This window comes from Carya illinoinensis, chromosome 2 (assembly GCF_018687715.1).
Source record: "Carya illinoinensis cultivar Pawnee chromosome 2, C.illinoinensisPawnee_v1, whole genome shotgun sequence".
NCBI lineage: Eukaryota > Viridiplantae > Streptophyta > Magnoliopsida > Fagales > Juglandaceae > Carya > Carya illinoinensis.
Window position 1 is genome coordinate 21,496,389 of NC_056753.1, and position 24,477 is coordinate 21,520,865.

General features: G+C 32.5%; 1 protein-coding gene across 4 annotated transcripts; it reads left to right on the forward strand.

Annotated features, from left to right (window-relative positions):
* Positions 1–15,015: 15,015 nt before the first annotated feature.
* Positions 15,016–21,264, forward strand: LOC122300329 (YTH domain-containing protein ECT4-like). 4 transcript variants are annotated; one of them, XM_043110894.1, is made up of 9 exons: positions 15,016–15,252; positions 15,750–15,823; positions 16,730–16,793; positions 16,946–17,090; positions 17,172–17,245; positions 17,338–17,805; positions 18,333–18,878; positions 19,030–19,242; positions 20,164–21,264. In XM_043110894.1, exons 3-9 carry the CDS (start codon positions 16,746–16,748, stop codon positions 20,776–20,778), a joined length of 2,109 nt encoding a protein of 702 aa, XP_042966828.1. In that variant the 5' UTR covers positions 15,016–15,252; positions 15,750–15,823; positions 16,730–16,745; the 3' UTR covers positions 20,779–21,264. The 4 variants fall into 4 exon arrangements, with proteins under 4 accessions (XP_042966828.1, XP_042966830.1, XP_042966827.1 ...); XM_043110896.1 differs by lacking the exon at positions 15,750–15,823 and having other exon boundaries at positions 17,338–17,443; positions 17,546–17,805; XM_043110893.1 differs by lacking the exon at positions 15,750–15,823.
* Positions 21,265–24,477: the final 3,213 nt, after the last annotated feature.

Sequence of the window (24,477 nt, forward strand, 5' to 3'; positions counted from 1 at the left end):
GGTGCTATCTTGATAGTAAGTTAAGATGAGATGGAATATTGTTTATTATATTTTGTTAGAATATTATTTTTTAATATTATTATTATTTTGAAATTTAAAAAAGTTAATGCCTAGAGGACGGGCCAGATGCAGCAGAGCGATGACCCGGGAGTGGATTCCCCACCGGTAGGAGGGCAGGAGACGGCCATCTCGTGATTCCAGAGAACATGGAGAGTGACAGGTCTTTTGATTGATATATTTTGTATAAGAATTTGTAAAAATTATAATAATAAGATGAGATGAGATGAAATATTTTCACTATCTAAAAAGAAGTACCAGTGCCTCTCACATGCATGATGGTCTGAACTTCTTTTTCTTTTTTCCTTTTTCATTTCAACCCTTTCTCGATTCAGTCGTCACTGGCTGTGCCTTCAGTTATGTGAACATTTTAATTCCTTTTAAGACCAGAATGACCAAGCCTCAACCCTCAAAACTCTCAAATAACTGAAACTATATTTGGAAAATAATAAAAATGGATTGTTTCTTATGTTTGTGGATCTTTCGTCGTTAGTGGGTGAAATTTTTAGCAATTTACCAATTCTCTTGTGAAAAAGTTTTGTGAAAGTGACGTCCATTGAAAATGGTTTCGAATGAATATTTTTTGTGAAAGATCTCCTTTTAGATTTTGTGAAAAATGGTTTTGATTTTTGTGTTTTTTTTCTCCGAAAACTGTTAACAAATTATCAATAGAAGTTTTTTAGAGATACGTTATGTTGTGGGAGATGATAAAATCTTTCAAAGGTAAAGATGTTCGACTGACAGTAAAGAAAAGCCAAATACATATAAATATAAATATATATATATATATTAAAAAAAAAAAACCAAACGTTCAATGGATCTTAGAATATCAAAAATATGCACTATTTAAATTTTATTGCAATATTTTATGTCATTAAAAATTCATTCTTGTATAAATAGTGAATAAGATGGAAATACCACATAATTTATATTTCTAAAATAGTCAATGATATTTTAATCCAATCTCTGAGCATTCTTATTGGATTATTCAAATGCAAATGTAAAATTTGCATAATATGACATGATTTTTATATTTGATTGTTCCACTCAAAACTTATTTTCACATTGGATTATCCATTTATTAGTTAAAATAATAATAAAATATTATAAATTTAATAATATTTTTTAAAAAAAATTCTATTAATTTTTTTTCTAAATTAAGAGCTTATATGGAAATACATTATTATTTTTTATTCATTTAGATGTGAAATAGTAACAATCAAATTTGGTTGCAAATCTTAACTTTATTGTAGCTAAAAATAAAAAATTTTGAAATTAGATAATCCAATGTTGAGCATTTTCAACTTCTATTAGCTAAATTTCTCATTAGATTTGCATTTGCATAATTCAAATACTCTCAGGGAACATAACTTAGCTACAGCGACAACCTCCAATAATAACCTTATTGACTGATAAAGCAAGTGACAAATTAGTAAAATAGTCTAAGGCCCGTTTGTGACAATTTAGATAAACAATCTTAGGCCCATTTGGATTTAGAGTTAATCTTAACTCATATCATTTTATCTAATTATTATAATTTTTCAAATTCTTATACAAAATATAATAAATAATTCAACTTTCTCAAATCTCAAAATAATAATAATATTAAAAAATAATATTCTAACTATTGTAAACCGACTTTGAATGACTGCCTATTGTAAACCAACTTTGAAAGACCGCCTCAACATCACCACCTATATACTCCTATATCTATGTGGGTCATTCATTTGTACAAATTAAGTTTTAGTTATGAAGTAACTTTGAGTGTTGTTATGTGCTTGAATAACAACACTTTAAATATTTTCTCTTATAATATCATTTTACTTTTAGTTTTATAATACGTTATCAACATGAAGTTTTGCTAATTTTGAAGTTAATAGTCTTCTACTTCAAATAAGTTTTTCAATATATTATTTGCAGTTCTCAAAATAAATATGAAAGGTTATATTATTTATTATTATTTAATAAAACTCTACGTTTATTCTCATGATTTTGTTAATGTATTTCTTATTTACAAGATACACATACTTATTTATGTGATTAATATATGTACAAAATGTCAAATCTTACAAAATTGAAATTTGTTGCTCTTGACATTTCTGAAAAAAATTATTTATCTTGAATTCTTGATATTGAGATCCATTTAGATACGATGAACCTGAGAGATACTGTAACAGCCCGCTAGAAATTCAATTGTGAAATTTCTATTAACTTTAGGAATCTCGTAAAAACCCCATAAGTTTTCACGAATCCATTAATCGTATAGGTTTTTGTCTAACTACATAGTTAGTGTTATTATTTACTATGGTATCAGAAGTGTGTTTTTGATTATTGGAGATAGTTAGAAGTGTCAAAATGTATTATGGTTTGTGCCATTAGACTCAGAGGTTTATTTAAAGTCTTATGGCGCAATAACATTTTTTCATATTTTCGGACAAAACGTCTGTTCAAAACTGTAGATATTATTGGATAAAAAGAAATATTTTGAGGTAATTTTCGTGAATATTATTGGGTAAAAATATTTTGAGTTGATTTTTATAGATATTATTAGATAAAAATATCTTAAGTTGATTTTTGTAGATATTATTGGATAGAATATTATGAGATAATCTTTTATAGATATTTTGGGTAGGAGAAAACTACACTCAACTCTCAACTCCAGCCTTATCATCTTCCTTATCTCATCCATAAGTAGCTCCAGCCATCACTAACAAAGTTATCTTCATTTACACGTTCCTTTAAAAGAATATCAAATACTTTCTCTCGGACAGCTTTTAGGAATTCTTTTGCACGCTCATCTCGAAGTTTTTTTCCTCGTGATCACACTTGAAGTTTTATAAGAAACGTGGAGATCGAGATAAGTTAGCTTTTAACTTACTAGCAGTCTACTGTGTATGTGTGCTAAGTAAAGGAACTACAGTGTATGTATGTGTGTTATCATATATGTCATGCCATGCCAAGTTATCACGTAATTGTCTATTATACAGAATTTATTCTGTCATCAATTTTTATTTGTTACATAATATATTCTGTCATGTATTACTGTACCTTACAAATATGTCATGCTAAGTATGCCATCTATTACATGTATGTCAAGTCATGTAATATTCACTGTTGCAAGTATGTCATGTTAAATATGTTGTCTATTATATGTTATGTCATGTTACGAAATGTTTCTATCTCAAGTTGGTCATGTATTTCAAGTTATGTTCAATTCACGTTATGTTACGTCAGGGCTTCAATCATTTCGTATTCCAGTCACGTTTCATCTTGATTACTTATGTATGGGATCACATCAATTGTGGCGCATACACTACGTGAGACACAACAATTGTGATACGTAGAATACATAAGGCCACAACAACTGTGGAGTATGTATTTAAGCAGTTAAAGAATAAGTTTCCGTAAAATATATGGGGCCACAACAACTGTGGAGTATGTATCTACACGTAGAATACATGGGGCCACAACAACTGTGGAGTATGTATTTTTCATGTTAAGTCAAGTTTGTGTAGAATACATGGGGCCACAACAACTGTGGAGTATGTATTTACACGTAGAATACATGGGGCCACAACAACTGTGGAGTATGTATTTTTCATGTTAATTCAAGTTTCAAAGTAAGTTCATGCTAAGTCAAGTTTCAGATCAAGTTCATGTCAAGTCAAGTTCAGTTCATGTTTCAATTTAAGTTATGTCAATTATGCTATATTGTACGCCAAGTTATGCTTTAATTACTTATGAATTTGATTATGCATTTATGTTTTTACTGTCATCCATGTATTATTAGCTTGTGTGGAAGTTTTTTGTTAACTTACTGAGATTTGTAATTAAATCTCACTTTGGTAGTCCCAACTACCATTCCCTCGAATGGTAGATCTTGTTACAGGACCTGAAGGAGAATCAGGAGCTGATCAACTAGACATAGTTGACTAAGCGATGGTACGACATAAATGTTAATATAGTAATTAACGTAAATTACTACTTGTACGATTGAGTTGCATCTCTAGTACTTTTTGGATCATAACCATTTTGGACTAGTGTTGTGATCCTAGTTGTTCAATGGATTTTTATGTATGAAGTATGTTTTAAGCATTTGAGATATTTTCAATTTGGTGCATAGTATTGCTAAAGAAAAAATTTATCCGCTGCGAATATTATATATTGTTAGATGCATGTTAGGAATATTGCATCTTATATGTCATGAACGGGGGCAGGTAACCTTGTGTTGCATGTATCGACGCTTCAAATGTCTGTCCAATCCCAAACGGAATTTGGGGGCGTCACAGATACAATCAAAAAAGGAAATCAAGCGTCCCAGCAAGACCGCGCTAAAGTAATGGTTTTCTTTTATTACCATCTTCATGAAGAATCAAAAATTGAGTTAAAAGATCCCTTTATTTTGTGGAATGATTTAAGGAAGAGATATGAGCATAAAAAAACTGTAACCTCCCAAAAGCTCATCATGATTGGTTACACTTGTGGTTGCAAAATTTCAAAAACGTTAGTGAGTATAACTCTGCATTATTTAAAATCAGTTCAATATTGAATTTATGCGGTAAGAAAGTAACTGATGATGATATGTTAGAGAAAATATATACTATTTTTCATGCCTCGAATGTACTTCTGTAGCAGTAGTATTGAGAGCAAAAGTTCAAAAAATATTCTAAAATTATATCTTGTCTTCTAGTTGCTGAATAAAATAATGAGTTTTTATTAAGAAATCATTAGTCACGTTCTACTGGTTCTGCGTATCATTTCCTAAAGTGAATGGTATTGAATTTACACTATTTTCATAAGCGAATAGTGCATCTTTTTAAAGAAGCCGGAGACGTGGATGTAGTAGGGAAAACTATAGAAGTGGAAGTTCCAGAAGCAACCACACTAAAAAGGATAATAATATAAATACACCATTTCACCAAAAGTGGTTCAACTTAGAGAAGGATAAAGGCTCTCTGAAAAAAATCTTCAAAGAAATATAAAAATGTGTGTCTTAGATGTGTTATGACTGGACACTGGGCTTATACTTATCGTACGGCTAAGCACTTAGTTAATTTATACCAAACTTCTATAAAAGGAAAAATAAAAAAGTTTGAGACAAATTTTGTTAAACCATCATATGCTTTAGTTTATATAAATGGAAAAGATATTATCCACATTGATGTTTCTGATTTCTTTAAAGATCCTAGTGGTAGAGTTGATTATTTGATTAGTGATGGAAGTGTTCCTTTCCATTGATATATTTTATTTATCTTATAGTAAAACTATATAATATTTTGTGATATTTTATAGTAATGAAAGTTTTATATATTTTGTAAAATCATGGGTCTTACTAATGAAATTTTATCTATGAAATGAATAATATAGATGTATGTATGGCTAACAGTGTTACAACCCACACAATTCTTAAAGATAAGAAACATTTTCAAAATCTAACATTGACTAAAGCCTACATCCATACCATATCAGGTTCATTGAATCTAATTGAAGGTTTTGAAAGAGCTTATATTGTGTTGCCTAATGACACCAAATTTTATATTGATGATGCTCTATTTTATTCACAATGTAGAAAAAACTTATTGAGTTTTAAAGATATACGTCGTAATGGTTGTCATATTGAAACTACCAACGAAGGCAATAAAGAGTATCTTCTCATTACTAAAATGATTTCGACTTAGAAACTTGTATTAGAAAAACTATCAACTCTCTCTTCTGGATTGTATTATACAGAAATGAGAATAATCGAATCATATATAGCGATGCACCAGAAGTGCATAGATCCCAAAGTATTTATACTTGGCATGATTGCTTTAGACATCCAAAATGAATAATGATGAGACGAATCATTGATAGTTCGTATGGACATCTTTTAAAGAATCAGAAAATTATTTTACTCAACGAATATCAGTGTTCTGCTTATTTTCAAAGTAAATTGATTATCAAACCATTTCTCTCAAAGGTTGTTAAATTTCCATAATTTTTATAAATGCTTCATGGGGATATATGTGGGACTATTCAACATCAAGTGAACACTTTATGGTTTTAATTGATACATTAAGTTGATGGTCACATGTTTATCTACTTTTCATTAGAAATGTTGCATTTGCTAGACTTTTTGCCCAAATAATTAGACTATGAGCACAATGCCTTGACTATCCGATTAAAACTATTCGATTGGATAGTGCAGATGAGTTTACATCTCAAGTTTTTGATAACTATTGTATGTAAATAGAAATAGATGTTGAACATCTAATTACCTACACACACTCAAAATGATTTAGCTGAATTATTAATAAAAATATTTTAGCTAATCAAAAGATTTTAGCTAATCTCTAAACTTTTACTTATGAAATCAAAACTACTTGTTTCTGCATGGGGACACGCTATACTTCATGTATCATCCTTGATTTGGGTTAGATCATCAGAATATCACAAATATTCTTTATTACAGTTTACATTTGGTCAGCAATAAAATATTTCTCATCTTCTTATTTTTTTATGTACTATATATGTTCTAATTGTACATCCACAATGTACAAAAATGGGTCCTCAACGTAAACTTAGGATATATGTTGAGTTTGATTTTCCATCTATTATTAGATAATAGAAATTTTGAGTCTCTTACATGAGATATGTTTAAGGTACGTTTTGAGAATTATCATTTTAATAAATCCATTTTTTCAACATTGGGTAACAAGAAGCCGGTGCCTAAAACACGACAAGAAATTACTAGAAAAAATAAAACCATTTTCCAATTTGATCCTCATACAAATGAATATAAACTAAAGGTTCAAAAGATTATCTATTTGCAAAGTGTTGTAAATTAATTACCAGATATATTTACTGACACTAAAAGTGTTGTAAAATCATATATTCCTGCTGTTAATGTTCCAGTTAGTATTACAGTTCCTAAATGACAAGTTGTCAAAACAACAATAAATGAGTGTAAGACACACCTGAAGCATGGATGACTTATTGATGTAAAGGACAAAATTTATCGGAAGAGAAAAATACAAAATGAATTTGGTATTCCTGAAGAGCCCATACCCACAACATAGGCCAGAAGAGCAATTGATAATCTTGAAGAGACTCAATCTCTTGAAAAAGAATATTCTAAAGAGGTATTTCATGAAATGTCTTCCCTTAAAAATGGACATGTATTTAAAATTAATGAGATCTCAATACATTTCATGAGTATTGGAGAAATTTTGGATGGAAATAAAACTATTGTCGACAATATATTTTTATATAAGATGCCATTTGACATTACAAGAAATAATAAAGAAAGTGAACTAAGAACCATTGAAAAATGTCGACGTAAAAATGATTGGCTAAAATGAAAATCAGCTATTAAAGTTGAAATAATCTCATTGGCAAAACGAGATATCTTTGGACCTATTGTATAAACACCAAATGATGTAATGTCTCTTGAATATAAATGAGTATTTGTACAAAAGCATAATGAGAGAAATGAAATTGTGAGGTACAAAACAAGACTGGTCGCACAAGATTTCCTATAGAAACCCGAGATTAATTATGAGGAAAATTTTTTATTAGCTTGGTAGTTACAAAAGGATTGGATATGCAGTTATGGATGTGGTCACTGCATATTTATATGGATCATCGAATCATGACATATATTTGTAAATTTCTAAAAGATATAAAATGCCTGAAGCATCTAATCTAATTACCTTCAGAAATATGTACTCTATCAAGCTTAAAAATTTTTTATATGGGTTAAATCAATCCAGGCGCATGTGGTATAATCGCTTTAATAAGGATTTGAGAATAATCCAATATACCCATGTGTTTTTGTTATGAAATCAGAATTCGAATTTGCCATTATTGCAGTTTATGTCAATGATTTAAATTTTTTGAACCTCCTAAAAAGATTACAAGAATCGTTACATATTTAAAAAATGAATTTGAAATGAAAGATCTTGGCAAAACAAAATTTTGTCTTAGCCTACAGTTCAACCATTTGCAAAATAGAATTTTCATTCATCAATCAACGTATATAGAAAAAGTCTTGAAGCATTTTAATATGGACAAAGTTGATCCCTTGAGTACTCCAATGGTTGTTCAATCATTTGATATGCAAAAAGATTCATTTCATCCTTGTGAAGATGATAAAGAAATCATTGGTCCTAAAGTATCTTATCTCAGTACAATTAGGAGTCTTGATGTATCTTGCAAATTATACTCGGCCTAATATTGCATTTTCAGTTATTTTACTTATAAGATATAGTTCTGCACAAACTCGAAAGCATTGAAATGGTATTAAACATGTTTTTCGTTACCTCCAAGGTATAGTAAATATGAAATTATTTTATCAACATCGATCAAGTCTATTGTTGGTTAGATATGTAGATGCAAGTTATCTTTCAGATCTACATAGAGGTAGATCTCAAATTGGATATGTAACAGCCCGCTAGAAATTCAATTAAGGAATTTCTATTGACTTTAGGAACCTCGTGAAAACTCTGTAAGTTTACACGAATCGACTAATCGCATAAATTTTAGCCTGTCAACATAGTTAGTGTTATCACTCACTATGGTGCCAGAAATGCAATTTTAATTATTTGAGATAGTTAAAAGTGTCAGAATACATTATAGTCTACACCACTAGGCTTAATTGAATATTTAGAATTTTTCAGTACTAAGTTTATTACGTTTATTTTTGGAGTGAATAGTAACCTCGGTAAATGTACTGAGCGCAGTGTTTTCAAAATCATAGTGTGAAATGTCCAAATTAGGATAGCGATATTTTATTTGGACATTTGGCAAGATCTTAACCACACATAATGAATAGTATTAGATACTTGGCACAAAGAGAAACCATTAGATGGAATTGTGAAGGAAATCAAGGTGTGAGATCATGACACCTAAGCAAAATACACATTTGGAAAATATCTTAAGAATAGAGATTTAAAATACACATATAAAGATTTTAGCCACCTTACTCTTCCAAGTCTACTCCACATTTGGAAAATATATTGAGCTGATTTTTATAGATATTATTGGATAGAATATTTTGAGATAATATTTTATAGATATTTTGGGTAGGAGAAAACCACACTCAACTCTCAACTCCAGCCTTATCATCTCCCTTATCTCTTCCATAAGCATCTCCAGCCATCACCCACGAACTTATCTTCATTTACACGTTTCTTTAAAAGAATATCAAACATTCTCTCTCGGACAGCTTTTAGGAGTTTTTTTGCATGCCCATTTCGAAGCTGTTGTAAGTGTTTTATCATAAAGTCTCATTCATATAAGTTGTTCCTTTTTGAGTCTAGTTTACATGGATATCTTATTTGCCCCATTTGAAGATCATTTGGTCAGTCAAATATTGTGTAAACTATAGAAAGGTCATTCTGGGAGATAAACTGGAGAATATGTTATAGTTTGGAATTTTTGACCAAGCTAATGGATAGATATTGGTCCGAAATTTTTATGGAGTATTGTTAACATGTATATATGACTATTGGTTGAGGATTTTTGCATGATTGAAGGTTTTGATGAAATATTTGCTTAGATTTAGAAACTTAGAAACTGGAAGAAGAAAAACAGTTTCTATTTTGAGAAAGTTTAACTCTTTGGTGGTCTAAACCTATTCTAATGACTTTGATAATTTTATTGGAGGATCCTAAGCATCTTATATACATGTTATATTATTATTTTGAAGATATTTGATGTTAGTTTCAAAGATATGAAATTTTATGCAAAGAGATATTCAGATAAGCCAAAGTGTGGATGTTCTTGGCTAAATTTATGTTTTGGTTAATTTTTAACCATGTGATCTTGAATTAGAAGCTTATATATGTTTTAGGACATCTTTTTAAACCATGTGATGGTTTGGTTTGAAGATCACATATTTATAAGTCATAGATCAAAAGGTTGATCAAAACAAGTTGGAAACAAAAATCGATAGAAATAGCATATGAGAATTTCGGCCCTATGGAGTTTTAATAGTTGTGATTAGTTTTAAATTTTTCTAAATTGATATTTGAGTTGAGGATAAAATTTACATGAGGCATGTAAATTTTGGTGACTTTTGGAGTTAGTATGCAAAATCCTTAAGTTATGGGTAAAACGGTCATTTTCCTACATGTAGAAAGTAAAATGGAAATTTTACTCTTTAAGTTAGTATTTTTCCATATTTCAAATTATTATTGATTTAGTACTAACTTTTAGAATCACTAATTACAGTTCCTCGTGATCGCGCTTGAGGTTTTATAAGAAACGCGGAGATCGAGGTAAGTTAGCTTTTAACTTACTAGCAGTCTACTGTGTATGTGTGCTAAGTAAAAGAACTACAGTATATGTATATGTGTTATTATATATGTCATGCCATGCTAAGTTATTACGTAATTGTCTGTTATACAGAATTTATTCTGTCATCAGTTTTTATCTGTTACATAATATATTCTGTCATGTATTATTGTACGTTACAAGTACGTCATGCTAAGTATGCCATCTATTACATGTATGTCAAGTCATGTAATATTCATTGTTGCAAGTATGTCATGTTAAATATGTTGTTTATTATATGTTATGCCATGTTACGAAATGTTTCTCTCTCAAGTTGGTCATGTATTTCAAGTAATGTTAAGTCAAGTTTATGTAGAATACATGGGGCCACAACAACTGTGGAGTATGTATTTTTAATGTTAAGTCAAGTTTGTGTAGAATACATGGGGCCACAACAACTGTGGAGTATGTATTTACACGTAGAATACATGGGGCCACAACAACTGTGGAGTATGTATTTTTAAATGTTAAGTCAAGATTGTGTAGAATACATGGGGCCACAACAACTGTGGAGTATGTATTTAACTACAATTGTGATGCGTAAAATACATGGGGCCACAACAACTGTGGAGTATGTATTTTTCATGTTAAGTCAAGTTTGTGTAGAATACATGGGGCCACAACAATTGTGGAGTATGTATTTTTAAATGTTAAGTCAAGATGTGTAGAATACATGGGGCCACAACAACTGTGGAGTATGTATTTAACTACAAATGTGATGCGTAAAATACATGGGGCCACAACAACTGTGGAGTATGTATTTTTCATGTTAAGTCAAGTTTGTGTAGAATACATGGGGCCACAACAACTGTGGAGTATGTATTTTTAATGTTAAGTCAAGTTTGTGAAGAATACATAGGGCCACAACAACTGTGGAGTATGTATTTACACGTAGAATACATGGGGCCACAACAACTGTGGAGTATGTATTTTTCATGTTAATTCAAGTTTCAGAGCAAGTTCATGCTAAGTCAAGTTTCAGAGCAAGTTCATGCTAAGTCAAGTTCACTTCATGATTCAATTTAAGCTATGTCAATTATGCTATGTTGTACACTAAGTTATACTTTAATTACTTATGAATTTGATTATGCATTTATGCTTTTACTGTCATCCATGCATCATTAGTCTGTATGGAAGTTTTTTGTTAACTTGCTGAGATTTGTAATCAAATCTCACTGTGGTAGTCCCAACTACCATTCCCCCCCGAATGGTAGATCTTGTTACAGGACCTGAAGGAGGATCAGGAGCTGACCAACTAGACACAGTCGACTGAACGACGGTGCGTCGTTAATGTTAATATAGTAGTTAAATTACTACTTGTACGATGGAGTTGCATCTCCAGTACTATTGGATCATAACTATTTTGGAATAGTACTGTGATCTTAGTTATTCAATGGATCTTTATGTATGAAGTATGTTTTAAGTATTGGGATATTTTCAGTTTGGTGCATAGTATTGCTAAAAAAAAAAAAATTATCCGCTGCGAATATTGCATAATGTTAGATGCATGTTAGGATTATTGCATCTTATATGTCATGAACGGGGGCAGGTAACCTTGTGTTGCATGTCTCGACGCTTCAAATGTCCGTCCAATCCCAAACGGAATTTGGGGGCGTCACAGGATACATGTTTACTTTTGAAAATTTTGTTATATCATAGAAATCTATCAAGCAAGCACCATATGCCACCTCTTCAAATCATTCGGAAATTATTGCAATTCATGAAGCAAGTCAATAATGTATTTAGCTGAAATCAGTGATTCAACATATTCAAGAAAAATGTGGTCTTTCCATAATCATTGATAGTTTAACAATTTTATATGAAAATAATGCTGCTTGTATCGCTCAAATCAGAGGAGAATATATCAAACGTGATAGAACTAAACATATTTAACTTAAGTTTTTTTATACCTATGAATTTCAGGAGAAATGTGAAATTGATGTTAAACATATACGTTCAAGTGATAATCTGGCAGATTTATTTACTAAGGTATTACCAACTGAAACACTTAAAAAGATTGTGCAGAATATTGAAATATAAAGACTTAAAGACCAATTATCATGCACTTTTCAGGGGGAGTAAATGTCTTGAAAACTTATTTTGATTGTACTATTTTTCCTTCACTAAGTTTTTGTCCTATTGGATTTTCCTTTACAAGGTTTTAATAAACTAATTCTAAAACACTTGGCGGTACACATGAATAATATACTATTTTTCTCTCGCCATTGATTTTTTTCTCATTGAATTTTTCTTTAGCAAGGTTTTCATGAAATATATTCTTTATAGGTAGTCATCTAAGGGGGAGTATTGTAAACTGACTTTAAATGACTACCTCAACATCACCACCGATATACGCCTATATATATGTAGGTCATTCATTTGTACATATTAAGTTTTAGTTATGAAGTAACTTTGAGTACTTGAATAACAACACTTTAAATATTTTCTCTTACAATATCCTTTTACTTTTAATTTTATAACACTAACAATATTTTATTTAACTTTTAACTTTTATTTTAATTTATCTCATATTAATTCACTATCCAAACCTAACCTAACTATAATGCATCATCAACCATTCTAACTTTTAACACTCATTTATGCAAAATCTTTGTAGTTTTGTATAAAAATTTGTCAACCTCAATCTATAGAGAAAATATGGTCTCAAATCAATATTTTGGCTTCATTTTTTTATTTTTAGGCACGGTTTAGATCTAAAAAGTGTTTTATTTCATTTCATAATTATAATTTTTTTAAATTTTTACACAAAATATAATAAATAATTTAACCTTTTCAAATATCAAAATAATAATAATATTAAAAAATAATATTTTATTCAACTTTTAACTTTCATCTCATTTTAATTCACCATCCAAACGATCCATTAATTATATGCTCTAGAGAGATTGTAATTGAATATTTTGTCAGATAATTGTTAAAACTATAAATAGATTTTATAAAAATAAATTTATAAATTAATGTATTTTCATATAATACGTTAAGTGGTTGTTTGGATATTGAAATAGTTTCATCTTATTTCATCTTATTGCATCATATCTCAAGTCTAAACATTAGTCAAACATACACTTTTCAATTTCAAATTTTTAAACTTTTTATCTAATTATTGTCTAATCATTATAACATTTTCAAACTTTCAAACAAAATATAAAAAACAATTATAACTTTTTAAAATCTCAAAATAAAAATAATATTGAAAAATTATATTTTAATAATATTTTTATTCAAATTTTTATCTTTCATTTCCTAAAACCTCATAAAACCTCATAACTCTAATAATTTTACTACTATTTACAGATTTCTATTCTCATCTTATTTTTTAAACATCTCTTAAATTTATTTTATAATAAAAATAATTTTATAATTTAATGTATCACATTAAATTATATTAATTTATTATTTTAATTTTATAAAATAGCATCATGAATAAAATATATTCGATGAAAAAAGCTATAAGTAGTCGGCTGGTACAAGCGCGAGGTAAATGGCACTGACGTGGAAAAATAAAAAGGGTACTGTTTTAGTGTTGGAAAAAGCCCCTTTGTCGCCTGGGGTTGACCGCCCGGGTTGAAACCTTGGCAAAAATTTTTATTTTTATTTTTTACTTAATGATTAAAAAAGTGATTTTAAATGTATTGATGTATTTTTTTTTTATTTAATGATTAAGAAAGTAATTAAAAAAAATATGAAATGAAAAATGAAAAAAAAAAAAAGAAAAAAAAACGCTGGGCGTAGTAGCCGGACCCTTTAGTGTTTGCCCCAATTTCCCCAAACGAGATGACTCTCCCTTCTTCCTCTCTCCCTCGAAGAATTGATTCTATGTTTTTCTCCCTCGACTCCCATTTCCCCAGATCATATGATGGATAGTAAAAAGATGATAGCTGAAACATAAACCCCTACTAAAAAAGCTGTATTCTTCTTCTTGGGTCTTGGTAGTGACGATAGAGAAGAGAGATCAAGGGCTGTTGCTTGCCTGTTGATCTTGAAGCTTCAGCCCAAGATGCTGTGTGAGCTAGCGAGCAAACCCATCGAAGCAGAGAACTCAATGAACATAAATTCTTGAAGGATCTACGAAAGATCTACTTTAAGTGATAAGAGTGGCTTACTGGATTTTGAAGAAAAGGGAAAAACCGAAACATTGAGGACATTTTCAACTTAATTGTAATCAATCCAAGCTAGAATAGCACTCCCGCTCTTGAGGTTAAGATCATGTTTGGTTGAATCACAAAGCTTGAAGATAGAGTTTCAAGCATCCAATACTCTAATCAGTAAATAGAGCTTCAAAAATTAACTAAACTAGATCTCTCGCAGATCCTCCAAGAGATCTGCTAAAAATTTTCACGTGGTCGTCTTTAACCAAATACGAACTACACAATCGAAGAAGACGACGTCGACCACACGAAAATAAACTGTTTTATTTTTTATTTTTTTTAATATAACAGTTGACGTGGCATAGTCGACTGGCCACTGTTTGCAAGGGCCGATTGCCCTGGAAGAATTGATATCCGATTTTGTCGGTCTCCGACCGGTCATTTGTTCTAATTTTAATTTAGTAAAAGTTTATTTATTAAAAAAAAGTGGCAACGTAGATGCTAGATACACACCTGCAAGGGGCACTCTCGTCCCAGACAAAGAAAAAGTTAAAAAAAAAAACAGTAAAACGCTTCGTATCGATTGGGAATTCTTTCCCCTCCCTCCCTGGTTTCAACCGCCTTCTTTTCAAGTCTTCCTTTCTTTCCTTTCTAGGGTTTCTTAGGTGCGTTTCCTTCGCACAGCTAAAAAAATGTCGCGGAAGAAAACCTCTACCTCTCTCTATAATTGATCCAATTCCCCATGGCCTGATTCAGCTCCTCTTTTTTTCTGGTAACAACGCTCGCTGCTTAACTTTTGTCATTGTTTTTCATTTCTACCCGTGTATTTGTATTGGTAGGGTTCAGTAACACTGTGGTGCTGAAAGGCTTTCAAGTTCAGTTAGTATTCTTTTCTCTTTTAGCTTCTATTTTTGTTATTCATGGATGAATTTGTGTATAAGCGGGTTAATTTGGGAGTTGACGATCTTGTTTTATAGATTTGCGAGGCAGATTTGTTATTTACTATTGGGTTGCTAAGCTGGTTTGGATTTGATACTCAAAATTTGCGTTTGTGACTGAGAGGTTTCTGTCTGATTTTTGTGACTTTTTTTAGTTTAGTTTGAACCTTATATGCATATATAAATACACCCACAACCATATGTATTTGATTGCTTGTTGGAAGCTGCAGCAGATAATTTTTAACTTGGGTTTATGTTTCGAGGATTCAAAGTGCTATTTGCTTGGTTAGATTCTCTAGCTTCTCTAATAGTTTGTTTCTGCTGTTCTTAGTTCCATATTGAGACCATTATTGGTACAATATTCTTGTCTGATGGAGGGCATTGAAATCTTTTAGACTTCCTGAGGTAACTAAGGATCGAGTTCTTCACACACACACACACACGCACACACACACACATCTCTTATTGGATTGAAGTTTTCAGATTTTCCATCTCATAATACAAAATAATGAAATGCAATTGATAAGGAAGGTCAAAAATCTTTACCATTATTTACAAATAATGGCTTAGACTGAAGAATTTCACCTTGGAGTTGTGCTAGGAGGTCTAGAGGTTCGTAGTCCTATTGGAGGTATTAAGTTGTTTTGTGATTAGAAGTTGATCTTTCAAGTGTAAGTAGGTGGTAACGCCGTTGGGGATAACAAATAACAAATCTGACTGTTTCATTAGGAAGTATTGCATGTACTTGGAATGAGAGGAATGGTCGCTGTTTAGATAATAGGGAACCTTCAGTGGAAGGGTTTAGTGATTTTTTCTTTCGTACATTGTTACTTTGGGCTTCGGCTTTTGTATTGAATGGGATTAGTTTTAATGACTTTTATGCTGTTTTTCACAGTTCTTAGCTTGTAATTAGGTTTAACTCTTGTATACTTCCCTAGTTCTTGGGCTTTGCCCAATTATGTGGATTAATGAATTCTTCTTACTTATATATAAAAAAGTATCACATGGCTTTCTGGGTCTGAAATATACTATCCTTGCCACCCCACTTATTTTTCCCCATCATGCCAGTTGCCTTCTTATGCAGTTATTTGAGATGGATGAGAGTCTTAAGCTCCTATTGGGGGCTTTTATTTGGGAAGTTGGCTATTTTTTCTTAAGTAGAAGTTGAAACAAGCCTAGGGTTTCCAATAAAATGTTTTCTGCAGTTCAATGTTATGGATCCGTCTGGCATGATGTTCTTTTTAATTATCATTCAGTAGTACGTGTTGACCTCTATTGTATTCTCACTTTTTATTTCTAAATCTTGTGTAGGAGTGGCAGTCCTGGGATGGAAATGTATAATTTTTCTGAACATGGAAACACAGAGACTTATCTGGTACTTTCTTAGTAACTGCTTGAGTTTTTTTTTCCTCTTTTTTTAGCCATTATTTAGTCAACTCCTAGTTCAAATGGTCTTGTGAGGTCAGTTCTTGTATCAGTTTTGAGTTATTTTGATGTTCTATAACATCTCCATGCCTTGACTTTTAGATTCAAGGTGCTGAATCAAACTCACACTTGACAAGTCCACTACATGAACAAATTGAAACTATGTACACCGAAGGAGCTCCTGAAATTGTTGTTGATCAGGGCTTGTATTATCCCACTGCCACCAACTATGGATACTATTATACAGGTAAATTTAAATACCCCGTTGTCAGTTTTACCAGGATTGTGCTTGGCAGTTTCTTACTTCTGCATCATTTATTGTGATTAGGATTTGGATCACCTGGCGACTGGGAGGACCACAATAGGGTTTTTGGTGTAGATGGTCCTGACATTCAGCACACGGTAAGTGATCTCTCTCTCACACACAAAGCACTTGTCATTAGTTGATATTCATTTTTTTTGGTTGTTCTGAACTTAAAATTACTCTGCTTCAGGGTGTGCAAAATGAAAGTTCGCCTTATGTATATTATACGCCTAGCTATGGATATACACAGTCGCCATACAACCCATACAATCCTTACATACCCGGTGCTATGATAGGTGTTGAAAGTCAATTTGTTGGGGCACAGCAGTATTACACTCTTCCCCCTTATCAGAACACCGTTTCTTCACCTGCTTATGTTCCCTTTATTGTTCAACCAGATATTGTCCCTAGTACTTCAGCTGACTCGTACGATACTGGTGAATCGATGAATAGACCTGAAGGAAGAAGTTTAAAACACAACAGTTTGGCTACTGGAGCCTTGCCAAGGAACTCTGTAAAATCTATTTCGAATCAGAGTAATTCTTTGGCCAGGGTATCAGAAAGCCCAAGAGCTAATGTTGGACCAAGTAAACAATCTGCAATACATGGGACTGCTTCTGCTGGTAGTTTTGCACCTCCTTCATCACATGTTCTTGAGGTACGATGTTTTTGCTTAATCAAGCTCTGCATATTACCAATCCTACATCTGTCTCCCCTCCCCTCCCTCCCCAAGAAAAAAAAAAAGGAAACAAGCCCTTGCAGTGGGTGTGTTGTGGGTGGGAGTGTCTTCTGAAGAACAGAAGTGCAGTATTTAAATTGAGAAGTTCCTTGTCACCTCCATGGTGTTGATCCTTGTATGAAGTTGTATTCTAGGAATGGATGACTAGATGTCTCATACAGAGGCTGCCCTCCTTAGGGGCCTGTGAGAGCAAGAATAAACAGTAAATTAAATGGAGTTATATTGTAATAGAAATGTTATTTAAGTAGTTGACGTATGAAGCCACTTAAAATGTGTTGTATCATTAACTAAGGATGACAAGATTGAGCATGGAAAGTAGCATTACTCATATTGTAAATGTCTAATTGTCAAGTTGTAAATATCTGTTTCAGTTCTCAAATGCTTGGCACTCATATTGTTGGTTCTTTCTTTATTTTCAAAGTTCTGATTTGTAATTTGTGTTACAGGTCAGAAATGCCTCTGGCTCAGTTCCAGCTGTAGATAATATCTCCAATGGAAAGGTTCTAGCTCATCAAAACCAATTAAAAGTAACTCTTCCTGTCAGCCATGGTTTATCTGGCTTTGGATCAAGTGCTTATGGACAGGCTGTAGGGGGTAAGATTCGTTCCAAAATCCATGTCGGCAGAGCTCTGAATGATGCATTTGGAAGCCCAGAGGCATTAGGTGAGCAGAATCGGGGCCCTAGAATTAACAGATCAAAAAGTCAGCTTGCCAGCAAAGCATACACAGGAAGGGCAGGAGATGGTAATGCACAGGGAAATATTATTATCTCTATTGATCAGTATAATAAGGATGAATTTCCTGCTGATTACGTGGATGCGAAGTTCTTCATAATAAAATCTTACAGCGAGGATGATGTACACAAGAGCATTAAATATATTGTTTGGTCATCTACACCCCATGGAAACAAGAAGTTGGATAGTGCTTATGAAGATGCACAGAGGGTGGCTGCAGGGAAGCCTAGAGGCTGTCCTATCTTCCTATTCTTTTCTGTGAGTATTTTTATTATATAGCTTGGCTATGTAGTGGTAATTTTTTACTTACACATGTTTCTTTATTCTCTATATTCTCTGTCAGCTTTCTGAAGCAAGAATCATCTTCTTGTTTTGATGGTCCATACTTATGTTAGATTGTCTTGTACAGGTTAATGCAAGTGGTCAATTCTGTGGTGTTGCAGAGATGGTTGGCCCAGTTGACTTCAATAAGGATATGGCTTTTTGGCAGCAAGATAAATGGAGTGGGAGCTTCCCTGTGAAGTGGCACATTATCAAAGATGTCCCAAACACCAATTTTAGGCACATTATTTTAGAAAATAATGAGAACAAACCAGTGACTAATAGCAGAGATACACAAGAGGTATACCACCTGTTGGTTTTACTTCATTGCATTCTTTCAGGAAATATGTTGAATGTGGCAACCTCTCGTGGTTTTAACTTATTTGTTTTTTAGTAGGACATCGCATTCATGGCTTCACTTATTCAAGTGCTCTATATATTTTGTATTGTTTGCTCAATTTTAGTTGGTTGTGCTATTGGACCAACATGATTTATGATTTGATTGATGTATGAATTTGCTGTTAATACATTTTTTATAGGCAATTCACAATAATATAATTTGAATACCTTTTGAACGGTATATACATATGGACTTGTATTTGGGGTTGGCTATTCCTTTTTCACCATTCGACTGCACCTAAGACTATTTTTAAATAAATTAGGTGAAATTGTGATTTTTTAAGAGCCTTCAGCGATGCTCTTTTGTTGGAATATTTTATCTTGCCTCTTGCGTTGTAACCAATTTAATTACAACCCCACCAAACCACATTCTACATTCATCATCATTAAATAGCTCCTTCAATTTGAACCATATTTGTTGGTGGTTTAAATTTTATATCTTGCAAATCACAAAGCCAGCAGATGTGATAGAATATACTGAAAATCATGATGATGGTTTTGTAAAATAATTCAAGTTGAACGCATCGAAGTAGAGAAAGGTTGACAATAATTGGTTTGAGGTTGAAAAAATGAGAATTCTTCATTAATATGGATGTGATGGAGGGCACAATCCTAGATAGAGCGGAGTAGAAAAAGCAAAAAGGGATCTGTGCAGCCAACTACAGGTAGTCAGGGCATGGCTTTGTTGAGCAACTATAAGTAATAAGCAACTTCATTTATCCTGGATTTGGGATAGTGAGTTTGGCATTTGAAATAGGTTGTTTGCAGTTATATTATATTTTACCTAAAAATTAGCCTGTTAAATAATTATCGTTTTATGCAGGTAATGTATAAGAAAGGTCTGGAGATGTTGAAAGTCTTCAAAAATTACATGCTAAAGACCTCCTTACTTGATGACTTCATGTACTATGAAAATCGTCAGAAAATCATGGAGGAAGAGAAAGCCAGGTTACTTGTGAAAAGCTTTGAAGTTCCGTATTTTATACCTTCATTGAATCCCCCTCGCAGGCTAAATGGTGTTTTTGAGCTACCTCCCAGAGAAGATGAAAAAACTACCAAGCCCAACGACGGTTCAAATAGCTCAACAATAAAGACGGGGGTCTCTGCTCCCGAGCAGGTTTCTTCTAATTCTTTTGTTATCAACCCAAGTATTGGAGATGGAAATGACGAGCAAATTGCAGTCGAGACAAAAACTGATGTAGTATCTACTTTAAAGATTGGTTCACTTACCATAAACCCAAAGCAAGCTGAGCCTAATAAGCCCTTGCCAGCTGCTAATACTGAACCTGCTGATATTGTCAAAGTAGGCTCAGTGCCCATCAAAGTTAACGGATTTGCAGAATCTGGTTTTCTAACAGTTGGGACTATTCCCCTTGATCGTAGGCCACTGCAGCTTGACAAGGGGGGTGCTTCTGTTAACAATGGATCCCAACGTTAATGAATGCCAGAGGTTTTTCACAGCGTTAGTTATTTTGTGGAACTATTGTGTTGGAGGATGCTCTTCCTTTTGTGCAGAAAGACTAATGTTCTACATTGAGGATATCATACTCAATAGTGGTTTTATGAGCTGGTGAATTGCAATACATGTTTGAGATCATCTTGGTTTGGTTTTCATTCCCTCCCCGTTTGCTGCAGTTGTTTTGATCAACACTTATACGGATGTCTTGATTTTCTGTGAGGTAAGGTTCCTTTTGTTGCTCTGCCCAAATCAAGTTCAAATACTTGTAACCTTTCTTTCAGAATTCTTTTCCCGTTTCTTTCACTAATATATTCAAGATTTAGAAAAAAAAAAAGGACAAAAACAAAAGAATTCTCTTTGTTGGTCAATTCGCAATCCTGCATAATGTTTGTCAATTAACTCGTTTAGACACAAAGAATTGTTGTTTGGTACGGTAATGGAGTTGGAAATATTCCTCTTGTTTCATTTTTTTTCCATTAACATTTGAATGCAATGTGTCAGATATAGTTATTATTATCGTTATTGTTGTTATTATAATTTAGTGGTTGATGTTAAGTTGATATTGTGAGCCGAATGTCATGTAGATCTATGGGGTATCTGGATTAGATGCCATAAAAAGCTTTTTGTTTTTGACCCACCCTGGAAAGGTCAAGGGAGTCTGCACTTCTGCTTGAATGTTCTCCTTCAACTTGATAGTATTGCTGTTACTGTTAGGTGTAATGTCAGAGTTGGAGTGAGAACGAAAGATCTGCAGTCAATCTAAATTAGGGCCGTCTATCAGACGACAAAAAATAAGAATTCTTAAATGATAATTATTTAATAACAATGATTGAGATTTTCCATATTACTATTTTTTCCACTGCATATTGTCGTGAACCAATTGCTTGCCAGGGATATCTCTCTGATGATGAATTATGTAATTCTGGCATTTCGATTCTTCTTTTAAGGAGGTAAACTCCAAAATGATACTGTCATAAGATTAAGATTTTTATTACTTTAGGGTTAGTCACTAAAATCATAATATATGTTTGGTATGTTTCGTGAACTAGGTTTTGAATTTCTTTATTTATTTTTATTTCTCGGCAGCCAAGAGGAGCTTTATTGCATTGCCCGTAACTATATGTGGAAATGCGTGCAAGTGTGTATTCAATTTTTGGCAAAACGAGTTTGGTAGATATGCATTGCTTTCATATGTGCTTTTTTTTAGCCATTTTCGTCACATATAAACAATGCATCAATGCCTAATAATATAGTTCTTTTCTATGAGCTTGGTAATATTATCAAATTCTCTCTCTGAGAAATGTTTTAGTCATGAAGAAATTTACAAAAGTAAATTCACAAATTGACTTGGTTTGATGTGATATATCATATTATAAAGTTATTTTTATTATAAAGTATATTTAATATATCACATGAAATCGCTTCAATTTATGAGTTTATTTGTATAAAATCTTTTTGTGACTAAAAGACTTCTCTTCTCTTTAACATGATGAAAGCATGTTCCACCTCTTGAGCAAGAGGAATATAAGTGAAATGAGAAAGAAAACATAAAACTAAAATGTTATAATGTATCTTAGAAACAGATGCATGTTAGTTACTTTTGGACGTTTGTCGTATCTTAACATAAAGCAATCCAAAACAAATGCGTTCGTTCTTTTAGCGTCACTCTTTCGCAATGGGATCCATCATATTGTAGAAGTTCTTTTTATTGTAAAATAGATTAATGTATTATATAAAGCCATTCAAGCTCCTGAACTTCCTTGTATAAGATTTATGTGTAGATTTAACACTTGTACATATTTTGGACAGGTGTTGAATCTACACTTGTCCATATTTATATGTGTATTATATAAACAATCATCTAGATGCCAATAGCAACTGACAGCTCATTGAAGAAATGGACATACCCCAGGGAGCTTGAACAAAATTGAATGATTGTTTATGATGACGATGGATTGGTTAAATGAATGTAGTCCTGTAATGTTGTTACGTGGGCCCTCAAGCCATGTTTGGTATGGTTGCCAAGTGTCACGGTTGAAGACCGTTTATCAAACTGTACACAAGCATAGGAAGTAACCATGTTCACTTATTATGTATTGTGGAACCATTTGAGTCGGTGCTTGAAGTAGAGTCCTTTCCCGTCCTGCCCACAGTTTGGCTCTGTCTTTTGCCCTAAACCTGTCGTTTTAGGGGTGTGAATCTGTTTCGAGAGAGACAAACAAATTTCATTGCAGTGAAAAAAATATAATAATTACAAGTCGATAGACTTATTATGAATGACTGTCACTTTTGAAGGTTAAAATTTAAGTTGTAAAATTTTCACCTGGCATTTCTGATAATTGAGGTAAAGCTTGGTGGGGTGTTTTGATGGGTGGTTTTGTTGTTTAGCAAAGTCCTTTTGGACTTTTTGATCTTTTGCTGTAATGCATAAGAATGGCTAAGAACCAGAACTGAAAGGACCGAAAGGTGGAGTAGTGGAGATAACGTTGCTTTGGGCTCGTAATGCATGAGAATGGCTAAGAACCAGAACTGAAAAGACCGAAAGGTGAAGGAGTAGTGGAGATAACGTTGCTTTGGCCTCCTCAATTCCGATAGATCACATCACACATATGATATATCATCTTTTCATCGACCTGCATTCTTATCTGGAAATCTGTAGCTGTGTATTTTTTCTATTCACTTTAAATATGTAGTAAAGTTTAGTTGTAAAAAGCCTGCAGATGTGGAGTATATCATCCTATGCTCGGAAACTCTACATGAAGTTTGATCAGCACAATTATTTAGAATGAGAAATGCTCAGTTAATGAAGAAATTCCTGTAAAGTTAAAGTTGATAAATTGACGTGATAATATTTTAAATTATTATTTTATTCTAAAGTATATATGATGTATTACGTTAAGTCACTCCAATTCGTCATTAGATTTTTATCTTCTATTAGAGTTTTGTCCAATAGTTTTGCAAATATTCTACCATTTTAGAAAAATAATGATCATTCTTGAATAATCTTGAATCTTCATGTTCTTCTTCATCCTTCGATAATCTTGAATCCCACGTATTTGTAATGTTAAGTCATGTCAAACTGAAAAGAGAGAAGAAGGGGGGGGGGGGGGGGGGGGGGGGGGGGGGGGGGTGGAGGCGGAGAAGTCCGACTACATAACTCAAATAGAGCAAATACAATAGAAAAGACAGGTAATGGATTCAACAAACTGATCCACGTCCAGCAAATCTTTACTTTGAAAAGCAAGAACGACAGCTGTTTTACAACGTATATTATATGGGGATTAAGGAAGTTTCTGTCTGAATGACACGTGAAAACTTCTTGATGAGTTTGTTCGTACTCGAAATTAGTCGACGTTTAGTTTCAACGCTCATGCCAACAAAAATAAATAGAAAAAAAAAAAAAATGTTCCATTCATTCGTCAGGGAGAGCTTACTGTTTGAGAGAGACAGGGCCCGGGAATAAATGGTCCGAGACTCCGCATCGGTGTGCTATATCTTGTCCCAACCCAAAAACGTTTAGCACAGACTAGCAACAGACAATTTTGAACTTCAAACATTCCCCATCCTTATTATTCCTTCTCAATTATCACATAATTTATATTTAGATTTAAAGCTAGAACTCAATTAATGTATGCTACTTGCTGTTTCTATTTTTAGATGAATAATATTACATACAAT